Source organism: Takifugu flavidus, chromosome 5 (genome assembly GCF_003711565.1).
Source record: "Takifugu flavidus isolate HTHZ2018 chromosome 5, ASM371156v2, whole genome shotgun sequence".
NCBI lineage: Eukaryota > Metazoa > Chordata > Actinopteri > Tetraodontiformes > Tetraodontidae > Takifugu > Takifugu flavidus.
The window spans coordinates 11,508,510-11,531,835 of NC_079524.1; the positions used below are offsets into that span (position 1 = coordinate 11,508,510).

The 23,326-nt window shown below is 48.0% G+C and overlaps 1 protein-coding gene across 1 annotated transcript in view; it reads right to left on the reverse strand.

The window, feature by feature from the left end:
* Positions 1 to 23,326, reverse strand: part of fbrsl1 (fibrosin-like 1) — a 205,066-nt gene that overhangs the window by 138,553 nt on the left and 43,187 nt on the right. Inside the window, 1 exon segment of the mRNA XM_057034300.1 lies at positions 18,608 to 18,832. Coding sequence (XP_056890280.1) covers positions 18,608 to 18,832 — 225 coding nt within the window.

A 23,326-nucleotide genomic window follows, 5' to 3' on the forward strand; every position in this document is an offset into this window, starting at 1 on the left:
AGCAAAAGCGGAGGCTTTGAGGGTGTCAGATATGTAAGAAATGAGTCCGGAATGGCTGGAATCTGCGGGAGAGAGACAGGAAGAGAAGAGGAGAGACGGCACAAGAGGATTCCTCCCCATCACAGGGTGTTTGGCTGTGACATCTGCCTCTTTTCTGTAATTTGCATCATTCCCGCTTGAGCCGGAAGAGATAGGTTGGCAGAGGAGGAAGAGGAGGAGGGGGAGATGGGGAAGGAAAGATGAGAGGATTCTAAAGCTTTGGGTAGGTATGGAAATCAGGTCTCGGGGAGGAAAAAAAGGGAAACGATGAGAAGCAGATGGAATCAGCCACTGACGTGACAGCAACCGGCCCGGAGAGCGAAGATCCTCTGCTCGTGCAATTACACGGCGCACATTTGCTTCATTTGCATCTATATGATCCCTCAAAACGTTGTCATATGCTGGCATTTGAGCCTCTCTCTCTTTCCTGCCGTACGTGCGTGTGTGCGTGCGTGCACACATAGCCCACATAAGACGATCTGACAGGCGATGCTTGTCACGATGTGCACTACATGGATCGTGGATGCTGTTGGTAGAAGAGGATCATGTCCATTGTGTTAATAGGGATAATAGTGATTTAATAGGCTTACAGGCAGATTCACTCTGCATTCTAATTGGCTGGGCCCCTGACGTGTCACTGCCGCCCCCCTGAAACCAACCCTGACAGCAAATGTGAACCAGTCAAACTGAGCCAGCTGATATCACTGTAATAATGGAATCACGATACGTAATGTTACATGGTTTTAAGGAACAACCGACATTTTAGGGGTTTATTCTTTGGATGGAGGAGGATCTGGGCAACGTGGCTGCTGGAAGGCTTTTGTTACAGCGGATGCGCGCACTTTCGCCCGTAATCCTGTTGAACCGGCATTCATCCGTCGCACCAACAACACATGACTATTTATTGTCGTCGAAACGTGGCAATTTGGTCACGAAGATTTGTGTTTGGAATCTGTCGCTGGTGTTTGCTGTAATCAGCATCTATGTTCCGGGATGTGCCTGCCCTCCCCCTCATCAGCACATTGCATTGTTGGGGGTTTGCGCGTGTGCACGGGTGTTGGTCTAATTGCGTGCACACGAGTCTCAGCGCCACTTGATGGCAGTAACATACTGTAACATCTGATTCCTACTCTTCACAGGTGGAGTTGCAGTTACATAAAAGACTGGGACTCCACGAACAGAAAAACAGCAAATGAACCACCTGACAATGCAGGAAGTGGTGCGGGGGAGGGCGATGAGCAGGGAATGCTGAAATGACAGGAATTTTGGAGGATAATTGTCCTGAGATGGAGCCCGGGGCGACCTTGACGGGGTGAGAAGTCAGGGGTTTCGGCCTCCCAGGGCACAGCGTTGCCAGGGTAATTGTGCCATGATCTTGACCTTGCATTGCTTAAACCTGCTTCCACTCTTTCTCCATCCATCCTTGGCTCTTTCTTTAGCTCCTGTTTCCCTGACTGGGGCGCGGGAGGTGCTGGAATCTGCTCTTGGCTCTAATGATGTCAGCTCCCCAGAGTAGGCGTCTGTCTGCTGAATCTCAACAGCTAGCCTTCAAAGTCTCTGCGTGACCCGGAAGGCTGGAGAGACGCCCAGAGGATGGTGAAGGACGATCTGACCACCGCACGGTGGAACAACAACCCAAACAGCTATGATGACCAAAGACCTGAGGGGGGTCAGAAAGGTCTTGATCCTTTCACTCCACCACTGTCAATAAAACTCCAAAATTCTAAACTACAAAAGTGAAGTGGGAAGAGAAAAAAAACAAGAACGATGGGCTTCAATGCAGTAAAAAATATACAAACTACGTTCCAGTAGCTGTAGTTTGTCAAGGACAACTTAAGGAATAAGTTTTGTTTTTTTTAAATGCTAGGATGCAACAAAAACCACCAATCAGACTTCTTCCCTCTACGCCGATGACACACTACTATATTTTGGAATTCTAAAGAAGGATCTTCATCACATACCAGCTGCTTATTAAAGACTGTGTATTGTATTTAGTCCCACCACCTGGTTTCCCTCCCGGTGGATGAGACGTTCAGCACTGGTTTAAATAACATGCCCAGGGCTTGTCTGGTGCGGCCGAGCTAGGATTATCTGTTATTCAAATCACAACCAACCTCACTTTCCAGCCAGTCGAACCACCATCAACAGAGACCACGTTTGACCTTAAATCAATACCAAAGTAGCGATGAAAGAAATGGACGGAGCGAGGCAGGGAGCCTGAATCTGATTGACATTTACCTCAGCTCTGCTCCGTCAACAACCACACAAACCCAAGGCAGATCTCCCCCAACACTGGCTAGAATAAATAAATAAAAATCAAATGGTGTCAGGAAGACCTCACTCCTCATTACACCTCCATTATTACCTTTAGGATTCCTGTCACACAGGTGAACCCACTCCTACGAGAAGCGTGGTGACAGACAGTTAAAGGCAAATTGTCTGGCTACTTGACCTTGCGGTGATGAAAAAGCTTTCTGTTTCCAACTTGCTTTTTATCCTTCCTTTCTTTTACATTAAGGCAGAACAAGGCCGGGGAAGAGTCTGCCGTTCATTCCCCCTTCTCTTCTGAAGAAACCGAGCAATGAAAACTCTTAACCAGACCATCACAAGGACTACAAAAACTGCTGTTTCTGGGTTTCTTATTTTACGATTTGGTGTTGAGGAACAAGCCAGAGCTAAGCGCCGGAGTGTGGATGCGTCTGATTACTGCAATCATATTTCATCTGAGGTATTGGAATAGCATGTTTAAAGCCTTTCAAAGCAGAACTTTATTTAAAGCTGATGAGATGTTATTGTCGTAGTTAAAAAAAAAAAGAGAGAACAGATATTTGAGTACACAGCCAATATCACCCTGTCTGACCCAGTGGAAATAAATACTGTGGGACATAAACTGTTTAACCTTAAAAGAAAACAGAACGCTTGAACTGAGCATCAAAGCTCCAGTAATAAATGCCAGATGTATACATCTGGACCTGAGGAGCCAACTCAAAGCCTTTTTTCTAATAAATAAATCAGCAAGGAGCTAACTGTTACAAGTGAAGGTGTAGTGCTGTTTATTAACAGCACTACACTTTTCTATGAAAGTCGATAATTATGGTGGAAAACCTGACTGGCTGCACAGCTTCTATTCACCGTCGGAGCCAATCGTATCCAACCGCACTGCTCCGCACAACATCCTGTTGATATTGATTATTTGTCTGAATCAGTCTGGTAGGACCAATGCAGTTTAGAAGTGGTGAACAGGTGATACGTCTTATCGAACATGGTCGCGCTGTAAAGCTGCAGGACCAAAGAATCCCATTATTATCATGAAATAACCATGTTTGTTTTCCAGCACTGCAGCAGGTCGAAAGTCTTTTCAAGGACAAAAGGATTCTGCTGCCTCATTGTAAAGACCTACGTGGAGCCCAGTTTGGGCCAGTTTCTTCAGACCCGGCACAGCTATGCAATCGACACAACAGTATCTTACTATACACTTTTAGTTTTTAATGGTTATCACAAGATCAAATGGAATGATGCTGTGAAATAACCCTTTGCGAGGGCTCCAGTTTAGATAAAAGAAAGCAAGCTGCAGGTCTTCTTCCTACCCTTTGTCCTACTGCTGTATCTGCAAAGTCCTGAAGAATATTACAAATGACCCTCTTGTGCAAACACTCCTGATAAATGGAGCTGGGAGGCCGGGCCATAGGGAGCTAACAAAGCAAACACGACATGGTGTATCGCTCTACTCCTTTATCCCAAGTGTGTTTTTATTGAGATGTGAACGCTCGGTCGTCTGGGTCAGATCGATGCTACGTTGAGGCCGGCTTAGAAGCCTTCACACTGGAATCTAACATGCAACCTCACGCTGGGCCGAGTCGATGTCCTGCGTGGACTCTCAGTTTGGATTACAAGGTAGTGCTATAGATGCTATATGACAGGCGCAGCGTTTATGAAGCCTGTTTGTCATTAGAAACCTGTAACTGGCTGCCTTTTTATATCAATCTTTTGTCTCCTGTCAATTCACGACGCCTTCGATAGGTCATTCTCATCTGGCCTGAGTTGCCTTTTGACATTAGCCAACATGAACGCCATGAAATAATCTCAACAACAACAAAGGCTGAGAGCGAGAGGAAGGAGGCGGCTCAGGAGAAGGAGGTTTTTCCAGGCTTTCAGAGGCTTCTGGAGGCTTACAGCAGCCGGCCAAGAGCTTTCTTTTCTCGTACAAACACTGATAAGTCAACAGCTAGCTGAAAGATACAAGACTGAACCCCTCACAACACACAATTAACTACACAGCTGTGCAGTAGAAAGGTAAAAAAAGAAGAAGAAGAAGCTGGCTACGACACTACAAATAGTCCAGATCTTTTAGATATGGCAGCAGACTCTCTGGGGAGTTTTGTCTTCGCTGACTGGCTATTTCTGGTATGTAGCACAGGCTGAACATTCCTGACATGCCCGCTTTGTTTTTACCAAAAACAGTTCCTACGTATTTGATGTGACAAACATGATCTCTTTATCACCTGCTAAGCTTTTTGATGAAGCGCAGGCTTTGCGTTATCTTGACTGCTGCTCCATTTGTATTACGACAATAATTATCTGCACGCATCCGATACGCATTGTAATCACCTAAATCTGTGCGACAGCCTTTTTTTCCCCCACCTTCTTGTATGATTTGACTTGTTACACTGGAAAAACAGCTCCTACCCACCGCATGCTGGAACTGTCAGATCCAGAGAGCCTACATTTTTAAATTAAATACACTGCAATTGATTTGCAATTTAACTTTTATGCAAAGCGTTTTTACACGATTATGTTGCGCGAACAAAATCCATCATTTAGGCAGCACTTAAAGCGCATCTTAAACACCTGCTGAAGTGGTTCTGGTGGTGACTCAGTGGAGGATATTAGTCATTGGGTCTTTGTATTAGAAGAAGGGCCAAGCTCCTCAGCTCCTTTTAAGGCTGCTAAATTCCTAAATACACATAACACATTTCGGTTTTAGTGGAACCAGAAGGTAAGGTCATACATAAATCCCGAGGGCACGGCTCCATCAGCAGTCAGGTCGCTTTCATTACCCTCCCGTAATGCCATGCATCACCACTCAATAAAACGAGGAATGGCCCAGGTGCACTCGGGCAGAATTGGACGAGGGTTTGCTTATACATATGCATATTTCGCCCGGTTCACGCAATGTACACAAAGCACCTCTTTCAAGTCAGAGACATCAAAGGAACGCGCGTGCGAAATCGATCCCGACTCCCACATCTGGAAGAGATCTAAGGCAGCACACGGGACATGCGATGGAGCGCCGCACCAACCGCGAAGGCATGTTGGGGGAGAACGGAGAGCAGCAGGAAGCCAGGAGCGGGAGAAGGAGGCGAGAGTTGTAACGATCCCGGTGCCATGTTGAGGGGAATCTGGGCTACCTGCAGAGAGACAACTGTGTCCTACCGGCGAGCGCTCACGCTGTTACTGCCTACCTTTGTGCTAACTCCACAGTGAGATGGGAAGATTGTTAAAAACAGAATATTCCTACACATTCAACGTAAAAAGGGGGCCGACTGTGGCTCATAGCATCAGATGGTGGCTAAAGGCTGCCCTCGACTGTGAGTGGGGGGAGAGTGTGACTCTATCATTTCTATCTCAGCCCCTTCAGGGTTACAAGGTGTCCAGAGGGACCGTGGTAAATGGCAGCATGTGGCAAGGTCGCCAATCCATTTGTCTGTCAGTGGGATGGCAAAGGTCTGATGTGGAGCGGAGCTATAGCTGTGTGACGGCCTCCCAACCTCCTGTGGTCCTGCCAGCAATGGGGGCCCTTCATCTTGTGTCACCATGGGGATATGCAGGACTGGCATGATGCAAAGCAAAGTGCCCACCTCTCCCTCTCTGTGCCGCTTTCGCATCCATCACAGCGTTCCCCGGTGGGACACGGGTAACGGATTGACTTTCCTGCGGAGCACTAATCAATCCGACTCTCGCTGCTTCTCCCTGGGAACATTTATGGGCTGCCATAAAACAGGCCTTTGGGGCATTACAGCACCCAGTAATCTTGCTAAGTGAGCAATATTTCCCATCTCTGGGGCTGCAGTTAGACAGGCTCGGGCCGTAAATAGCAGAGTTAATCTGTGGCCGTGACTTCTTGGCCAACCCTCGGCAGCCAAAACCCAACTGGGGCTCAGGTGAGAGGCACCCGGCGGCCAAGGTAGAACGACTGAAATGGAAGGATGAGACGGTCACTGCCTCTCCCTTCCTTCCTTTTTGCCCGTATCTCTCCGCACGGAAGGACGCATCTATCATATGCGGTACGAGGCCCAGATTGTACTGATGCATGACTCCGCTTCTCTCTATTGGCCAGCCAGTTTATCGAGTACCTATCAAGTAACAGTCTGTCACTGTGAACTCAGAGGGTCATTCGTTACAAAGACTAGAGTTTATACTGTACAGCCTTCCCAAGAGCAGAACGAATGAATAAAACAGTTAACATTTCGGGGCATTTTAAAGACACGGCTCACTCGGCGAAGCTGGACCGGGCTTAAGAAGCAGTCATGTTTGCAATAATGGACTATCCAGTTTCATTTTCCAGCTATGTGCTGGCCTTTTAGGGTTTTGACATGATCAGGTAAGTCAGAATTCATTAAATTCTCAATAAACCGAGACTCAGCAGCTTATGTGGCTATTTTAATGGCTGAAGCGGTTGGGTCAACTGGCTTTGCTTCTCAAAGACTTTAAGCATTCAGTTACAGCAAACTGGGTAAAAGCTCGTATTTGAAAAAGAAACAAATAAAAACAGACTTAAAAAAAAAGAAAGAAGCCACACAAGGGAACCAGTAAAGTCAAGAATCCGACTATTCTTTCAGACTTCCTGCCAAGGTCAGCGAGTTCTCTGCAAAGGGGAGCCACTTCCCAATTTTATGCCCAGCTGAGTTAAAACGGACACGTCGGTGAGCTAGTATTTCTTCAGAACATCTTAAAACAGGCCGTTTCCTCTCAGGGCACCAGTGGGAGTTCTATATAGTAAAACACAGATGATAGAAAGCAGAGCTAGCTTTAGGTTGAGCATTGCCAGAGGGCTACTGCAACCACCTCCCCTTCACCAATAACGGCCGCTGCCACGGTTGATCCCATTTTGTTTTATTCCGCCCATCATGCATTAGAACGTCTCCCTGAGGTACGCCGTCTTTGAGCGGAGGCCTCCAACTCTTTTCTTGCTGGAAGGCCGAGACTCTCCATCGCAACACAAGCGCAGGAGTCAAGGTCTTCCCTCAGCCGCCCTCAGCAGGCCAGCTCAGCGCCGCGAGACCCCCGGGCTACTCGCTTGTCAATCAGGCAAGCTTGCTGACTTTTTTAGTCTTTGGTCCAGGTCAGACATCCAACAACGTTTCCCCGCTCAGAGCTGAGCCAAAGCATGACAGGTGTCCATGGAAACAACTTTTGCGCAGATGTTTCCAGTTTTTGAAGATTTTTGAGCAGTTTTTTTTATTTTTGAGAAACAACTCAGATCAGTTTTCAGCAGGCTGCCATGATTTAAGACAAGTGATTAGCGTTACACAATATTAGAAGTGTAATGAGCGTTTTTAATACTTTATCTGCGTGGGACAGAGCTTATTAACACCAGATGAGATTAATCAGCAGTGTTTTAGTGACTCAAGTGCGGTTCAGAGTGAAAAATGTTCGGGCAGCATCGATCCACTGACAAACGTGATAAACACACAACACTTTGGGCGCTTCAAACTACAGGAACGCGTTTAGTACTTTTGTACCCAGGCCAATTAATCAAACGCTAACAGTGGTTTCAAACCATCTTTCAGCTTTAAGACCTTGTTTTTATCACTGATTATTTTTCCGGGAAAGCAGCTCCGGCCTTGCCGGGCTGTAATTCCACAGAGTGTGAGGCATAAACTCGCTCCGAACGCCTCTGACATCTTCTTTGATTCTTTTATTTGCTGTTTTTCATCCTATCTTCTCGTGTCGTATTTATAGCAGCAGCTAGCGTGCAGATGTTTGTGGTTAACCTCCGATCATGAATCTTGTCGAGCCAATTGCCCCCACCCCCACACCGACCCCCTGCCCTTTAAAGCAAACTTTGGCAGCTTCCCCTCGCCTGAGCACCGTCCCAGGTGTCAGCCTGGAGATCTGGGCAGCCCGTCTCCAACCCGGCGAGACGGGGGGGGGGAGGGGATGGGCGTGTTGGTGCCGACGGCCCCGGCCAAGTCTGAGTCATGCGCTGGGGCTCCCAAATCATTTCCACTTGAAGTTAATTCCACAGGAATCAAACTCTGGTACAATTGGATCCATATGGTCTGGAAGTCTGACAGGAATCCCCCACATCATCTAGATGTAAGGTAGCTCCCCCATCAGGCTGAAGACTCTTTGAGCCGTGTATTTACGACCAATAAAGGCTCAGTAACGGATGTAATCAAAGACCGCGGATATGAGATCTCTGGGAAAGAAATGGACTGAAAGGCTCGGTAACCATTAACTGAACCTGCGAGGGGGGATTTCAACTCCCTCACAGCTGAAAGAGGAATAAGAAGTATTAACTTTGTGCGAGGGACTCTGCCACAGACGGGAATTGGCAAGACGGAGGAGGCAGAGGGATGATATTCTTAGCTCTGTCAGTGCTGCTGCACTCATAAAACCATTGCTTTATCTCTCTCAACAATCAGTCTAATTATGTTCATTGGAGGAGTCCAATTAATCTTCCATTGTCAGCCGGTGGCTAAGTGTTTCTCTACCCTTCACAGTGCCACACACAGACACAGTGGAATCTGCAATTAACACTACCCAAATTTATTTAGCACCACTTGCCTTCGCTTCTGACTCCCTCTAATTATGCCTAATCAATTCCGCTAGAAGCTTGTGGGGGAGCGGGGCACAGGGGAGGTCACTGTCATTTGCTGTGACAAAGCCCTCTGCGCCACCAAAGGCTAGACGTATCGTCACGCACGACAAGCAAGAGGCCCTTGCTGAATAGTTAACGAATGCCCCAACTGGCCCAGCCCCCGGCGCCCCCTCGCTCCCCCGTTTCTGGCGGCCACCGAAGGCCAGATTAAAGGCGGCGTTGGTGCCTGCGTGTCCCAAGTCCACGGCGTTCCTGATGTTTCCACATCAAATCCGCGCGCAGCTTTGCTGCCCCGGCTAGCAGGCAGCGCCACCTCCCGCCAGATAGCTCGTTTTTCCCCCCCGGTACCGTCGACCAAAGCCACACCGTGGGCACAAGCACCGGGAAAAGCTCCGGACCGCCGACTGGAATAGCTGTTGCAAAGCCCATGTAAAATACCGCAGATATGGGATGCCTTGCTGTCAGGTCTGAAGGGCACCGTCACATTGAGCACGTGTGCAACCAAGTGTGCGTTCCTCTGCACGGCAGCGCGACCGCCGGATGAGCAGAATTCCGAAGAAACTGCGTGTTTCTCCCCGACGACAAAATGAATAAGCAAACCTGAGCCTCCCTCGCGCTCGCGGCATTAATAGTTTCACTGAACCGTGTCCGCAGATGCAGACATGTTTGATTTATTTCTTTATTTATTTTCGTTGCCGGGGGCAAGTTCCTCTCTAATCCGCAGAGTGTATCAGGTGAGGGAAGCATCAGCGGGCGCGATAACATCGCGGTGTCTCCTGCAGGATAAGGTTGAAGTGGCACCTACAGGGTGAGGCTGGGTTATTGGCAGAGGATATCAGATCATGGCCTGTCACCGTAGAAACCCTGGGCCTGCGTAATCCTCCGGTAATAGACACATTTAGAACTCAGAGGACTGGTGAACCTGTCAACATGTCAGCTATTGTGTATCTAATGAAAATCAATGTCAGCTTTGTGTGTGTGTGTGTGTGTGTGTGTGTGTGTGTGTGTGTGTGTGTGCACTGGCTTTAGACCTATGCTTCAGGTGTCTGTCTTAGCCCAGGTCCCTGGCTGTGGTAATTCACCACTTTAGCGCATTACTTTCACACCAACATCAGCTTAAGCACCCCCCCACACACACGCACACACACACACACACACACACACACACACACACACACACACACACACACACACACACACACACAGCAACACCATGCAGTCAAAACACAGGCACCTTGGGATGCCTTGCACTTAAAACAAGCAGCTGGAGTGCATTAACATTTCAGGGCATTATTTTAAACGATGGGGAAATTGCTGCTGAATATTTCATGCGCTCCAGTACCGTTCCGCCGTGCGTCTCCGTGGCTACGGCAGTGTCAGTGGCTGCTGGTCCTCACTTTGTCGCAAGGACAAGCCTATGTTAGCCTGTGTGGACATTCAGAGCGGCCCAGGAGTACAACGCTGGTCTATATTAGCGTCAAAGGGGACTCCGCTTTGAAGAGCAATTATACTTCCATTACCGGCCTATTAATTAAACGGAGAGAGACCGGGCTAATTCAGCCCCGTGACCTTCCAGAACGCTCTCCCAGCTCGCATCAGCAATGATGCTCCTCTAATTGTTGATACTGAGGTCTACGGCTCAGTGCCATAGGTCAATGCCCGCCTGTGAGCTCAATCACATCTTCCATCTTCCAATTGACCTCAGATGTTTTCCTCCATCTGTAGAGTCCCTTTCGTGGACTAGACCCGGAAAGGTGGCGCATCACGAGAGCGCACCTTTGGAAAGACGAGGCCAAATTTGCGTCGAGTTTAAACCATAATAACAAGTAGATGATAACTGGTTTCCTCTGGGAACTGAAACCACGACTTGAGGCTGAGCGTACGGGGCACTTCACACCCACAGGACTGGGAGTTCCACCCCTTGGGCCATCTCCTCCCCTCAGAGTCTGAGGATGAACCCTGACCCTCGTCTTTCGACAAGAACCATGCTGCCTTCTGGATCCAACTCCTGGGGGACGACTAGCGGGCGTGTCAAACGCTGTCTGCCACATACACTCCCTCAGGGTGAACATGCTTTATTGTGGAGAAGCAATCATTCGCATCACCTCCAAACACACGCACTCACACACACTGCCCCCCCCACCCCACCCCCCCCGCCGCCTTTGTTTTGCAAATGGCTGCTCCCACATCATTTTACATGCACACTCCAACCACTGAGCTCTGGGGAACGTCCAGGAAGTAATTGTGGCTTTTGTGCAAGTGCTGCCCCCCACCTCAAAGGAGCCGCACCTCCTTGTCAGCTGTCATCAAATAACTGCCTGCAGACCCAGGGGCATAATGACAGGATCTATAGTACATGAAAACACAATTATAGCCCTTGGTTCAATTGCTACTGTGTGAATGGCCTTTAAGGGAGGACAAACGAGAACTGAACACATGACGTGAATTCAAAGGCACACAAGCATCAACGGCATTCCTTAAATACCACCATCAAGTCAGAGAGGGGGAAATACACACTGTTTAAATAACTCTGTATACCAATTATACAAGGAGGATGGGCTGAAATCAAACAGATCTCTGACTGATGTGGGTACATTTGACCTAGCATGGTAGCATTTGCCATCATAATGAGGAGATATGAGCAACAGATCTGGCACACGCAGCCCAAATGCATCTCTGTGCTCCAGCGGCATTTCATCAACTCTGGCGTTGTTGTTGTTGCCGTCATGGCAATATTTTGAAGGCACATTAAGCGTCCATTAGAGAATGCTGCAGGGAGCAGGTTGATGAAACCTACATAAGGTCGTCTTACTGGGTTCTACATTGCAAGCCCAGGCGGCCTTTACATTAGGCACACAAAATGGCAGAGCAGGAGAGAGGAAGCCTTTTTCCACTATTTTCAAATGGGAACAGTGACCCCCAATGGACAATGTGATGTATCAGCAAAGCCCAACCACAGCATCGCCCACTGCTTTCAGGCTTACGCGACTGCAGTGCCCCTTAAATGCACCAGGGGGCAGTGCTGCACCGTTACAAATCTGGGCGCAGTTGGTCGAAGAGCGATCACATCTGTCTCAGTGTCGCCACTAAGCCCATTTAATCCATTTGAGTTAATGTCCAGCTTTACTGCTCACTAACCCCCTTAACCCACCACCCTCACCTACATACGAGGCCACAAAAACAGGGGCAAGGGTCGGAGCTGATCCCATTAACGGGGTGACCCAAATAGGATAAAGCGGCGGGGAAACAACTGTGGGGCACTTAAAAATACAAACGGTGACAATGACGCAAAGCATCAGAGGCATGCTACGTCAACACATTCCCTCTCACACACACATGAACCCTGCAAAGCAACATGTGGCGAGCGTGTTCTGTGAGAGGAAGCAGCGCACACAAATGGAATCAAGCTGCTGACTGAGACAATAATTAGTCTAAACAAATTGATTCCAATATGATGAGGGGAAAATGGGCGCAGAGAACAACACGAAGGCTTCGTAAGAGCCCGTCCTCCTTAGCGTCTTTTCTCATCTGTCAAAACACACAGGCCTGGGAACAAAAGACCTCGAGCGACTACAAGACACTTCTCCTTTCAGCTGGGCCTCGGGACCACCACCCAGCCACCGCCCACCCACTCACAACGGCACAAACACCAGATCCTGTCGATCTCAGTGCCACATGTGTAACGCAGCACCCTGCACCAGTCAGACTCCGGATGTGGTGCGAGCCAGGAAACCCGATACCTGACAGTTCTGAGTTACAGGGTTTTAGCGTTTGTGTGAATCACACACACTCTGACACACACACACACAAGCTGTGTTAACAATCTCAAGCCCACTAAACATCGAGTCATGAAACTCTCAAAACAGCATTTTAATTGTTATTTTGGTAGGAGTAGTACTGCTCGTAAAGATATTCATCTTATAGAACTATCAGAACCACAGATGCAGACGTCTGATGGGGAGTTCCAATACGCCGTAAAATCTGCCAGCACCTGTTAAATCAACTGCACTTCACCGATTCCATCCTCAGCTCTCCCCAACGGGATGATAATGGTTCTCCCTTTACAAATTGAAGAAGAGTCGGAGCATAGAGCTACGAGGCACAGTAAATGTCACCAAAGTGTTGGTAGATGTGTTGAGCATCAAGCTAAATGGTGAAATCTGCTGGAGAGTAATGATCCAACCTCCATCAGAGCTAGAGGCCAACAGGAAAGTACAGTCTCAGTTATGTATTCACTTAAACTATGACTCCACTTGTTTAAAGGAAACGTCGCCATTCATTACTGTCAATATTTTGATTCTCTACTGAGAGAAAGGGGAAGATAATTAGCTAATTAGCTTAGCATAAATGCTGAAGCCTCTAAAGTCTGAAGTGTTAAGTGTCGCAGTTTTATAGGATTTGTTATAGAATCCAAGTCCAATTGAAAACAGGGTCCCATATAAAAAGATATATTCACAACCTTTTATGAGCTTTAGCCTTCATAGAGAGTAGCTGTGGAGGTCATGGTTACATAACCCTGGCCACCTTTTCATCTACAAACAGGTTGATCATAGCTGATACGCTTTCATGGCTGGATCAACGAGTTAAATAAAGATATTGGCCCAGTTCTTTAGAAAAGCCAGAATCACTCTGACAACCTCATTTCTGATGCCTGTTAAAGTGATCTTTGCTATGGTGCTTTGAAGCACACGTGATGTCACACGACACACACGCATTTCTGAACCTTCGCAGCAATATAAACCACAACAAGGCTGTAAATCATAAAGCACCAGTTGTAATAAAGTGTCTCTGCCTGCTGTCTGCTCTTGTTAAACATCTACTAGGGGCAAATTCATCTGTTGCTATAGCTACAGATCCTCAAGTAGATGCAAAACTGGAATACGGTGCAGCCTGGGAGGTCCCACTTTAATAAATCACATAAAGAAAGAAACTAATCAAAAACCACCCAGAAAGCCGGCAGAGAGAGAAATGATGCTCTAATAAACTGATGATGACTTCGCCGTCGCCGTGGCGTCCGGTACACCGGGGCTGCGGCAACGCGCAGCTGCAAAACGAAAAAGTCCTCACAAAGGTGCAGTGATGTGGCGATGGCCCCAGTGCAGTCCCAGGGTGGGAGCCCCTTCAGATGCCTGATCATTTAATGTTCCCAGAGCTAACTGTCCCCAGAGTGGCTCCTCTGCACCAACCCTGCTGTATCTCAATGACCCGGGCTTGTTAAAAATGAGAGTCTGTGTGTGTGTGTGTGTGTGTGTGTGTGTGTGTGTGTGTGTGTGTGTGCCCCAGCCAAGCACCGTACATGGTCAGACATTAATCACTGTGCACTGTCCCGTGCAATATTCACCTGGGTAGGCACAGCGGGGGCAGGGGCTGTCCGGCTCGGGCGAGTCTCTTCCCTCTCTTTCAGCTTCTATTTTGGGCTCTCTCTGCTCGCCTAAGTGGTCGGGAGGCAGGGGGAGGCGGACGGGTGATGGATGCTGGGGAGCCAATCCTGCGAGGGCTAAATATACTTGGAGGTAATTTTACCGCAGGTTTTCCCACTGAAATCCGGCGTGTCGGAATCGCTCCCGCGGGTCACATCTGTCACCGCCGGGTCTTTGATCCACCCCCAGGAACACCGTTTATGACAGCAGTGATGCTTCCCCCCAGTCTGAGTTTACTGGGTCAATGACAGCATTTGGACTCATTTCCAAAATGTCCAAGGAGACCCCCCCGCCCCGACACTGGTGAGACTGTGTCCTCGTCCTTTCCCAGCCTTCCTTTAACTTGTTGGGCAATGTCAACAGCACCAGCTCCAGTGGAACTCCAGGGGGACCAGCTCTGGCTCCTTACAATAAACTCACTGTGGTCAGACTGTCTGCTGAGCAAAAATAGACGGCATGTAGGAAACTTAAAACACACACACACACGCTCAAGCACGGCGTGAGTGAAGACGTCTGCGCGCCTCCACAAACTTCGGAATAAGTGTGTCCCTTTTTCAATATTGGCCCCATCCTGGCTGTCATTTGCTCTTCTTATCAGGAATAAATCCTCCTCCTTCTCAATTATATGACAAAAAATGATTTGCGTGCTAATTTGAGCTGTGTGCGGTGATTAAAACACATCTCATGTCCGGGCATGTTTTTAATCTAAGTATTTATGAAGTGTTTAACTGCAACATTTATGAGATTTTCAGACATCCGCTGTCTGATCAGAGCTAATTAGCCAGCTTTACTCTGCTCCAGTGAAACTAAACTATATGTTAAACTGCAGCTGCAATTGAAGCTGAGAAATCCCAAAATACACACATTTAATCTTTTGCATTTCATATCTCTATTGTTTGTTGCTACAGACTCAAGGGAAAAGGCATCTTTTATTTAGAAAAGACCTTTCACTCCCGTCCAGGATTGCACCACATTAACCACACAGCATGTGTGTGTGTGTGTGTGTGTGTGTATAAGGTTACTGGTTAAAACCAGTGGCGCAGCTGCAGGGCAGACTGGTGATGTAAGCCATACTCCTCCTTTTATGCGTGATTGTAGTTCTAGTATCAGAGAAAAAAGACACCTGGCAGATCCAGAAAACCATCTGCAGCTCAACCTTCCAAACCTTTAATGGAGGAGATTAGACTGAAAAGGCCAGGAACTAACTGTGTGTGTGTGTGTGTGTGTGGGCAGAGGGGGGTTATGAATAAAGTCATTTATCGGCTAACGTGTCTGATGTGTAAGGACAATTATCTGCCACATGATCGGAGGTACATGTTCATATTACATGCAGCTAATTGATCTGACAAGCTTGATTAAGGAGTCACTCATCTGTCTTTGTCCTCAGTGCACACACACACACACACTCGCACACACAGGCATGACACCTCTGCCGTGTAACTAATCATCTATTTGTCTAATAATACTCTTTGTTAGAGTGCAGCCTTAACCTGAGGGCTAAAGACCTTGTGCTATCACATTACCACCTACAAGCTTCTCAGTCTGCGGCTTAAATGGTCCAAATTTCAGGGAGCCCCTTAAACAATAGTCGATAACAAAATAAATGGTCTAAACCAAAGCCGCATTCAAATGAAAACTCTCTGCTCAAACTAAAAAGGATTAGAACCAGTCAACTGCACTCAACTGCAGCCCGGAGCCTTTCCCAGCTGAGGTCGGAGAAGAGGATTCTGGGGGATATCAGGACCCGGAAGCTTTCTGCTCAGGCACCTTCGTGGCATCACTGATAACAACTAACCCACCATCATCCTCATCATCCTCCCAAGAGCGCTGCCACTGATGGGCACGGGCGCATCGGCCCGTCTGTGTACGCCTCCGAGCTCGTGGTCACCGTCTCCTCACGCTGCAGCAGATCTGCCGCCTCCACACACCCGGATACTGGGAAGAGGGAATAATCCGGATGGAGCCTTGGAGCTGCAGCAAAGATGCTGGATGTTTCTGCTGTACAGAGGAGAGGGCTTTACCTTTGATACGTGTGTGTGTGTGTGTGACATTTCTGAACAAGCGTGACTCGGAGGGATGCGTCACACCAACACATATTTAGCTGGACCGCTCCTGAAGTACTGTCGAGTCCCATAATTAGATCAAGAGTGTGACAAACTGTTCAGACACAGCAGCTCCTGTCTCCGGGCAACCGGGGGGGGGGGGGGGGGACTGACGGTTTACCCCGCCAGAGCAGGGAGGCTCCTCTGACAGAAATATAGGTGTAAAACACGCTTCTGTCCGGTTTTAGATCTGCAAAGTCAGTGTGTGAAAAGAGAAACACCTCTAAAAACCCCCCGACTTTACCGTCCAGACGGCGGCCTCGTTTGCTTCGTTTGTTTTTTTGTGCGCATGTGTGTCCGTCTGCTTCACGTTTGTGGGGCTAAAGGTGCGGGAGCAAACGTGCACATCTTCATCAGCGTGCTGACTTACCGGCAAAGAGAAGGACGGCAGACAACAGGAAGCCGGAGAGGCTGAGGGCACTGTTGCCAAGGTGCTCTGTGGCCAACACACACACTCTTACACACATACACGCACAGAGCCCATGATCAAAGCGCCATCCATCTGGAAACGAGCATTTTCGGTACGCGGGGATGGGCGACACTTGGATTTTATGGCCGCGTCATTGAACTGAAGAAACAATCTGAACATCTTCTAAATATTGTCCATTATTTGCTTTAGCTGTCGGGAAGGCGGCTCCAGAATGGACAGGACGGGCTGAGCGAGTGCCACCAGAACCCACAAAGGGAGGACTGGACTAAAGCAAGTTACATAAGACAATAATCAGGGAACATGTGCCTGCATTTGTCAGCAAAGTAAATGGAAAACAAAGTTGTTTGCGTTGGCAGCTACCCGCTAAGATCCGCAATAAACCGGCAAATATCCACACCGAGTTCTTGTGTGGCCTTAATTCATTCTGCGGGGATCCATTCAGCCGTCTCAGTGTTTATTTATTTTCATTTTTCATTGTGTTATCTATAATTCACCAGTGAGGGAACATGTTTGTGTCATTGGATTTATCTGCGCTGAGTTTCCCCACAGCCTGTGAACACACCATCGCTGTTCCTTGTCAAAACAATACAAACGTCTTTGGGAATTGGGATTTGCAGTTGAATTGTGAGCACACGGAGGACGTTCCACCTTCCCACAGACATTTCAGTCGCGCGTTCCCATTGAAAAAGACAATAAGGTGTTTACGTCAGAGAGACACAGATTAAAACAGGTGTAAAATGAAGATATCCGAGTTATATCATTCGGAGGTTTGTTAAATCCTGTAAACCCGAGTTGTAAATCTTCTGATGACTTTATGGATCCCGGTTTCTACACGACAGGAAGTCGCATTAGAAGCGGAAAGCTGTTCAGCCATAATTGTGTCACACGGCAGTGACGGGCGGGCAACAAGCACCAGCTCAGGCTCCATCTTAAACCAAACATCAAAGCCAAACTCATTTTCAGCCATGTTAACTTCCTCAGGAAATCTTATCTTGGACCGATATTTTTGTCAGTGGAGGAGGCCTCCTGGCTGCGTCGCCTCATTATTTAGTTTGGCTTCCTGACTACATTTCCCCTCTTATCCTCAACAGCTCTTTGGTGGATCTTGGCCTCGGACAGGAGTGTAAAAACATCCGCCCATTTAAACAAACTGTTAACACATAGATGGGTTATCTCACTGGGACAGACTTGCAGTCTGTGGACTCAGCGCTGTGCTTGAATGGGATATTGACACTCCTCAATCTGCATAAACAAACAGAAATCCACTTTTGCAGTCAGGAAGGAAAACAAAAATAGAGCAGAGGGATAAAACTAACCAAAAGACAGCATATAGCAACGGCTTCTTAGCGCGGAATAAACACTTCCGGCTCCCGTTGCACACCTTCTTAAAGTCTGGTAGCGAACTTTATTACAGAAAACATCACTTTAAGCTGGCTGGAGCAATAAAAAGTCAGATTAAGGCTGATCTAAAATATCCCTGTGACAGCTCTCCAGGGCGAGTGCCGGTATTCCAACTAAATGGTTTTTATCCGCTACGGAACGGTGCGATTTGATTCAATGCAGCCCTGACAAAGAGGGCTGAAGCGATGAGAAGCGCAGCGGCGCAGAGCCCCCCGCCGCTGCAAGAATAAGTCACGTCTGACACGGACGCAAGGAGACGTTCAGAACGCTCCTCTGCTTTAAAACGACTGGGCCTCAGCTGTCACACGCCACCAAAAAGTGTCTTTTCGGCTGTTTTTTTTCCCATTTTTTTACGGAGACGAATGATTCAACACAACGGACACGCACTGACCATTTTGTTCTTCTTGGAGTAGGTCTTCTTCAGCAGCCTCTCGTTCATCCGCTCCTGCTCGCGCTCGGCGTGGTGAAGGAAGCCATTCTCCAGGGGGTCCACCACAGGCTGGACGTTCTCCTCTTCCTCCTCCTCCTCCTGGGCCTCCGTCTTCTGCCGCTTGGCCACCTTCTTCTCCTTCCACCTCTCCTTCTTCTCCTGCGCCTTCACGACTCCGCTCTTCTTCTGCGGGGATGAGAACAGAGCGCATTAGAAAAGCAGACGGTAATAAAATTACTGCCGTCTCCGGGCTGTGGAGATGCAGACATGACCAACACAGACGTCACGGTCGTTTGTCTGATGACTGTGGGACCGTGAGGCAGCTCCCCGGTGTGGAGCACGGACTCGCTTCGAACGGCGGAGCGCCACAGACCACAATTTGCTCAAGATCTCTGGAATCTGCTGGGATTTCTGTCGTCTCATCCATCGTGTTCGGCTCATAGAACGAAATGAAATCGGCGCGCAAGAAACGACCTAAAACCCAAAACAGCCCCTTCCCCTGCGAGCATCATAGCATGTGCAGAGGAGCGCTCATGGAGGACACAAACGATGATTCAAAACGTCGCCGTGAGAAACAAACTGATGCAGATTCACCGAGCTGTGAATGATGGCGCCTAAACGGTTCCGCGCAGCCGTCACAGACATTTTTCAGAAGACAAATACGGGTAATACAGAGAGAAAGAGGCTCGACACACTGCCGGGCTGCCAAGTGAGATTTACTGCCGTCGGCGTCTCAAGGACTCGCTTCAAACCTTTGAAACAATTGTATACCAGGTGATGACAAGCCTGAGATGAAGGACACGTCGAGCGGCTTCTGAACACAAACAAAGCTGACAGATAAGGAGCTGGATAGACAGAGTGTAATGTGTAAAAGAATGGAGGGAGGGGGCGCCGCAGCTGGCGGAGAGTCAAGCACGCAGCCCCGAATCGCTGCCGGCTCGTACAAAACAAGCAAACGCCGCTCTTCCCTTTCTCCCTCTAAAGTCATCTTTAATCCTGTCACCAGCAGAACAATGCCTTCCTGAAGCCCATAATCACTTTATGGCTCAGATATAATGAGCTTACGATATGAAGTGCTGCTTTAATAGACATTGGAGGAAAACTGTTGCTCAACGTTTACACAGAGCGACTTCCTCTCTAATACATCATTCCTCTGAACGCTCCGGCTGCTGCCTGCGAAGATCCGTTTGTTTACTGGGACACTTGAGGGTCTCATTCACTGGTTTTTGCTTTTCTTTTGATTTCTTTTCCCCTCAGCTGACCTCGTGAATACCGTAAACAGCATCCACAGAACGAGCGATAGTTCTCCATTTTGGGTGGCAACATTGCACTCCAAAAATCTGCTTTTCAGGGCACTGAAAGAGGCCAAATGCTACTTGCTGATGAAAGAAAGGCAAAGATTTGCAACTGCTGAATAAAATCAGTTGAATCCAATGTGGCTTTGAAAGTAGCAGGAGGTTTTTAATTATATTTTCCAGATATCTTGAAGTCTTCAACACATCCTATTAAATACTGCGTCTGGAAGTGCAAATAAGCAGCCGACGCTGACACGTTCTCCCTGAAGGAAATGAAACAAACGAGGTTTAAATGAAGGTATTAGAGCTCATTCATAAAGAGGTCTGTTAAGCTCTTTGCAGCTGAACGTTTCAGACATTTCAACAGCGCAGAATCCACAACCGCCAACGTTCCCACAGACGAGAAGGCTTAAAAATCACAATGTGACACTGTAAGATGACGGCGCCGAGGTCCAACTGAGCTCTGAGGCTAAGGGGAAGACAGGAGACAATGTGGTGGAGCACAAAACCCTCATGCAGACCCACATCTGTGGAGAAATGGCTGCCAGGCTGCCTCTTTGTGCCGCGCTGTGTCGGCCGTCTGGGCGTCTGTTGCCTTCACATCTCTTCGGGCCCGAACGGCGCTGGCGACACTCGGTGGCCGTTACAGTACATCAGAATGACGCAGGACAGCACACCGCTGATCCAAGCAGCGTGGGGTTCAAGGCCGAGGGCCGCTGGTTCACGTCGCAACATCTGTTCACAGCCGGGGGAAACTGCAGGCAGCTCAGCGCTGCAAATGAACAATCAAATTATTGGCTCCGAGGGTGGGAGGTTAGCAGATGGCTAACACACCCCGCAACGGCTAATGAATGACATCATACCTGACAGAAGGCCTCGCATGAACCAGGAAGGAAAATAAGAGGTGGACGCAGCCTGGGATGCTCTTGGAATTAACCAGAGAGGTCACAGATCCTGAAAACACAAATGTTCCAGGAGCTGCCTCATAAATTATTTTATGCTACATTGAGCACCGGAGCAAAAATGTTGCTGCAATTCCCAACCCTGCCGGAACACATGCTCCGTCTGAACTGCAGAGGGAAAAAACCAGCTCCGCCACTGAACAACGCCACGCTCTGTGTCTTCTAAAGCTGCTTCCACCCCACGGGGAGGTGAGATGCGGACATTGTTTTTATCTTTTGCCTTCGAAGCTCACAGCTTAAAATGGCCGAACTTTAACTTTGTTCCAGGTGCCTCTCGGTGTCTTTTTCTACTTTGATTATGCCCCATAAACGGAGGTTTCTGAGGCAACTTCAGCAAATTTAAGACGAATTGGGGGCTGAAATAATTCCCAAAAACAGAGTTTATGTACCACATCAGACTCCGGTTAAGAGAGTCATTCAAACTAGCAGCTGGATATGGCTACACACCTAAATAATAATATAATATATATTATAACTACATTACAAGACCAGATCACCAGACACTGGAACTATGAAAAGGTGTCTAATTCTTTGGGGAAGCCTTTTACTGGAGCACACATGGAGGAAAAGACCTGCCAGAGGTGTTCTTTTTAGCAACTAAATGACTAGAATATCACATAAAAGGTTAATCTCTGTTCTTGGAATAAACCCAGACCGGCTAGCCGTTAGCATACCTGTGCTGTACCTGCTGTAACAGCAACCTGGAGACAAAACGTGCGTTTGTGCGGTTTAAAAGGCAGATATCCTGGCGAAGGTCTGCGTTTAAACTCTACAATACTGAGTGGCGCATTAACAAGTGCAAGGATCCTGTGCTTCAATGGGATTCCGGCATCAAAAGGGAATCCAAACACCTTCTCTTATATTCTCAAGGACACTCTGCGCACAAGAGATTGAATGTCATCACATCAGCTCAAAGAATAACACATCAGTTCACAAAGCTGCGAGCAAAGGCCTCGTGAGTCTATTAGCACACACTTGTCAGGTAATTCATCACCTGCAGAGACTCAAAGAGGTGTTAAAAGGACATTCAGCCAATAACCATCAATAATAACATAAAAACAACCAGAGGACGAAATTTCTGCTTTAGTTTGCTGCTGCTGTTGAGTGGTTTAATCAATTATTAACACACAAATGTGCAGTTATGCTGGCCTGTGGGGAGGGGACGTGATTGATGTCTGGTTCATTTAGCCAGGGTTGAAACCATGGCAACGCGTGGCTTTTAAATCTATGTAGCAAAACAAGCAGCATCCTCTTTACTCGGACCGAGTCCAATAAGAGATTAGCATCCGTCATTTCCCAGATCTGACCTTTGCTCAGGTCTCTGCCGTCTCTGCTCCTCCCTGACCCGTTCTGCCATATTTTAAACGGTTAAATAAAGCTCAGCAGTTATTTGTGTCACAAAAACAGCATCCTGGAGGGACGTGCAGAGATCATCCGCTCGTGACTCATGTAAACTGACGGATCTGTGGCGCTGCTGCCATCAAACCACCCAAATCCTGCAGCTGCCGCGACTGGCTGTGTCCTCCATAGCTGCTCACACAGCGACACACGCACGCAGTTTCCCTCATCTCAGGACCGCCTTCGCGAAAAACAACACGTTTGTGAGGCGATAAACGGGACAAAAGGTCGCTGTTGGGGGTCAAGCTACTCTTATATTGACACTGGATATTTCCACCTTCATTTGTTCTCCGATCTAACTTTATTTATAAAGCTCATTGAAAACAAGCACAAGCACGCCACCCTCGGAGCTGCACGATGACCTCCGACCCCGCTGACCTGCTGTATAAATAGTGTATTTTTGTGTGTTTTTCTGTGCCTCTCCTCTCCTCTCCTCTCCTCTCCTCTCCTCTCCTCTCCTCTCCTCTCCTCTCCTCTCTCTCTACCCAGCCCCCCATCAGTAGGTGGGTCCCCCTACATGAGCCTGGTCCTGCTCAAGGTTTCTTCCTGTTAAAGGGGAGTTTTTCCTTGCCACTGTTGCTTGTCTGGGGTCAGGCCCTGGGATTCTGGAAAGCACCTTGAAACAATTTTGATTGTAAAAGACGCTATATAAATAAAGATTGATTTGATTTGATTTAATTTGACAGTGGAAACAAACACTAGGGATGAAAAAATCCGCATGAGCATCGAAACCGGTTTAAAAACAAGGTCAAATTTAAAATCATCATAGGACACGGAAAATCAAGTCAATGTCTCCGAGGTGTCACAAGGCCACGGTCGTCTCCAACCACCGACTGACCTTGTTTCCACTGTCCAGCGTCCTCTCGCTGACTTTCCACTCTCTCTGTATCTATAATCGGGAGGAAAAGGCTAATCCGGCGCCGCGTCTGCCAGCAGCAGCTTGTGTGTGACATCACTTCCATATGCCAACTGCCTGAAGCGTCCACGCTCTGTATGAAAGGATCGCTAAATGATTTCATCCCATA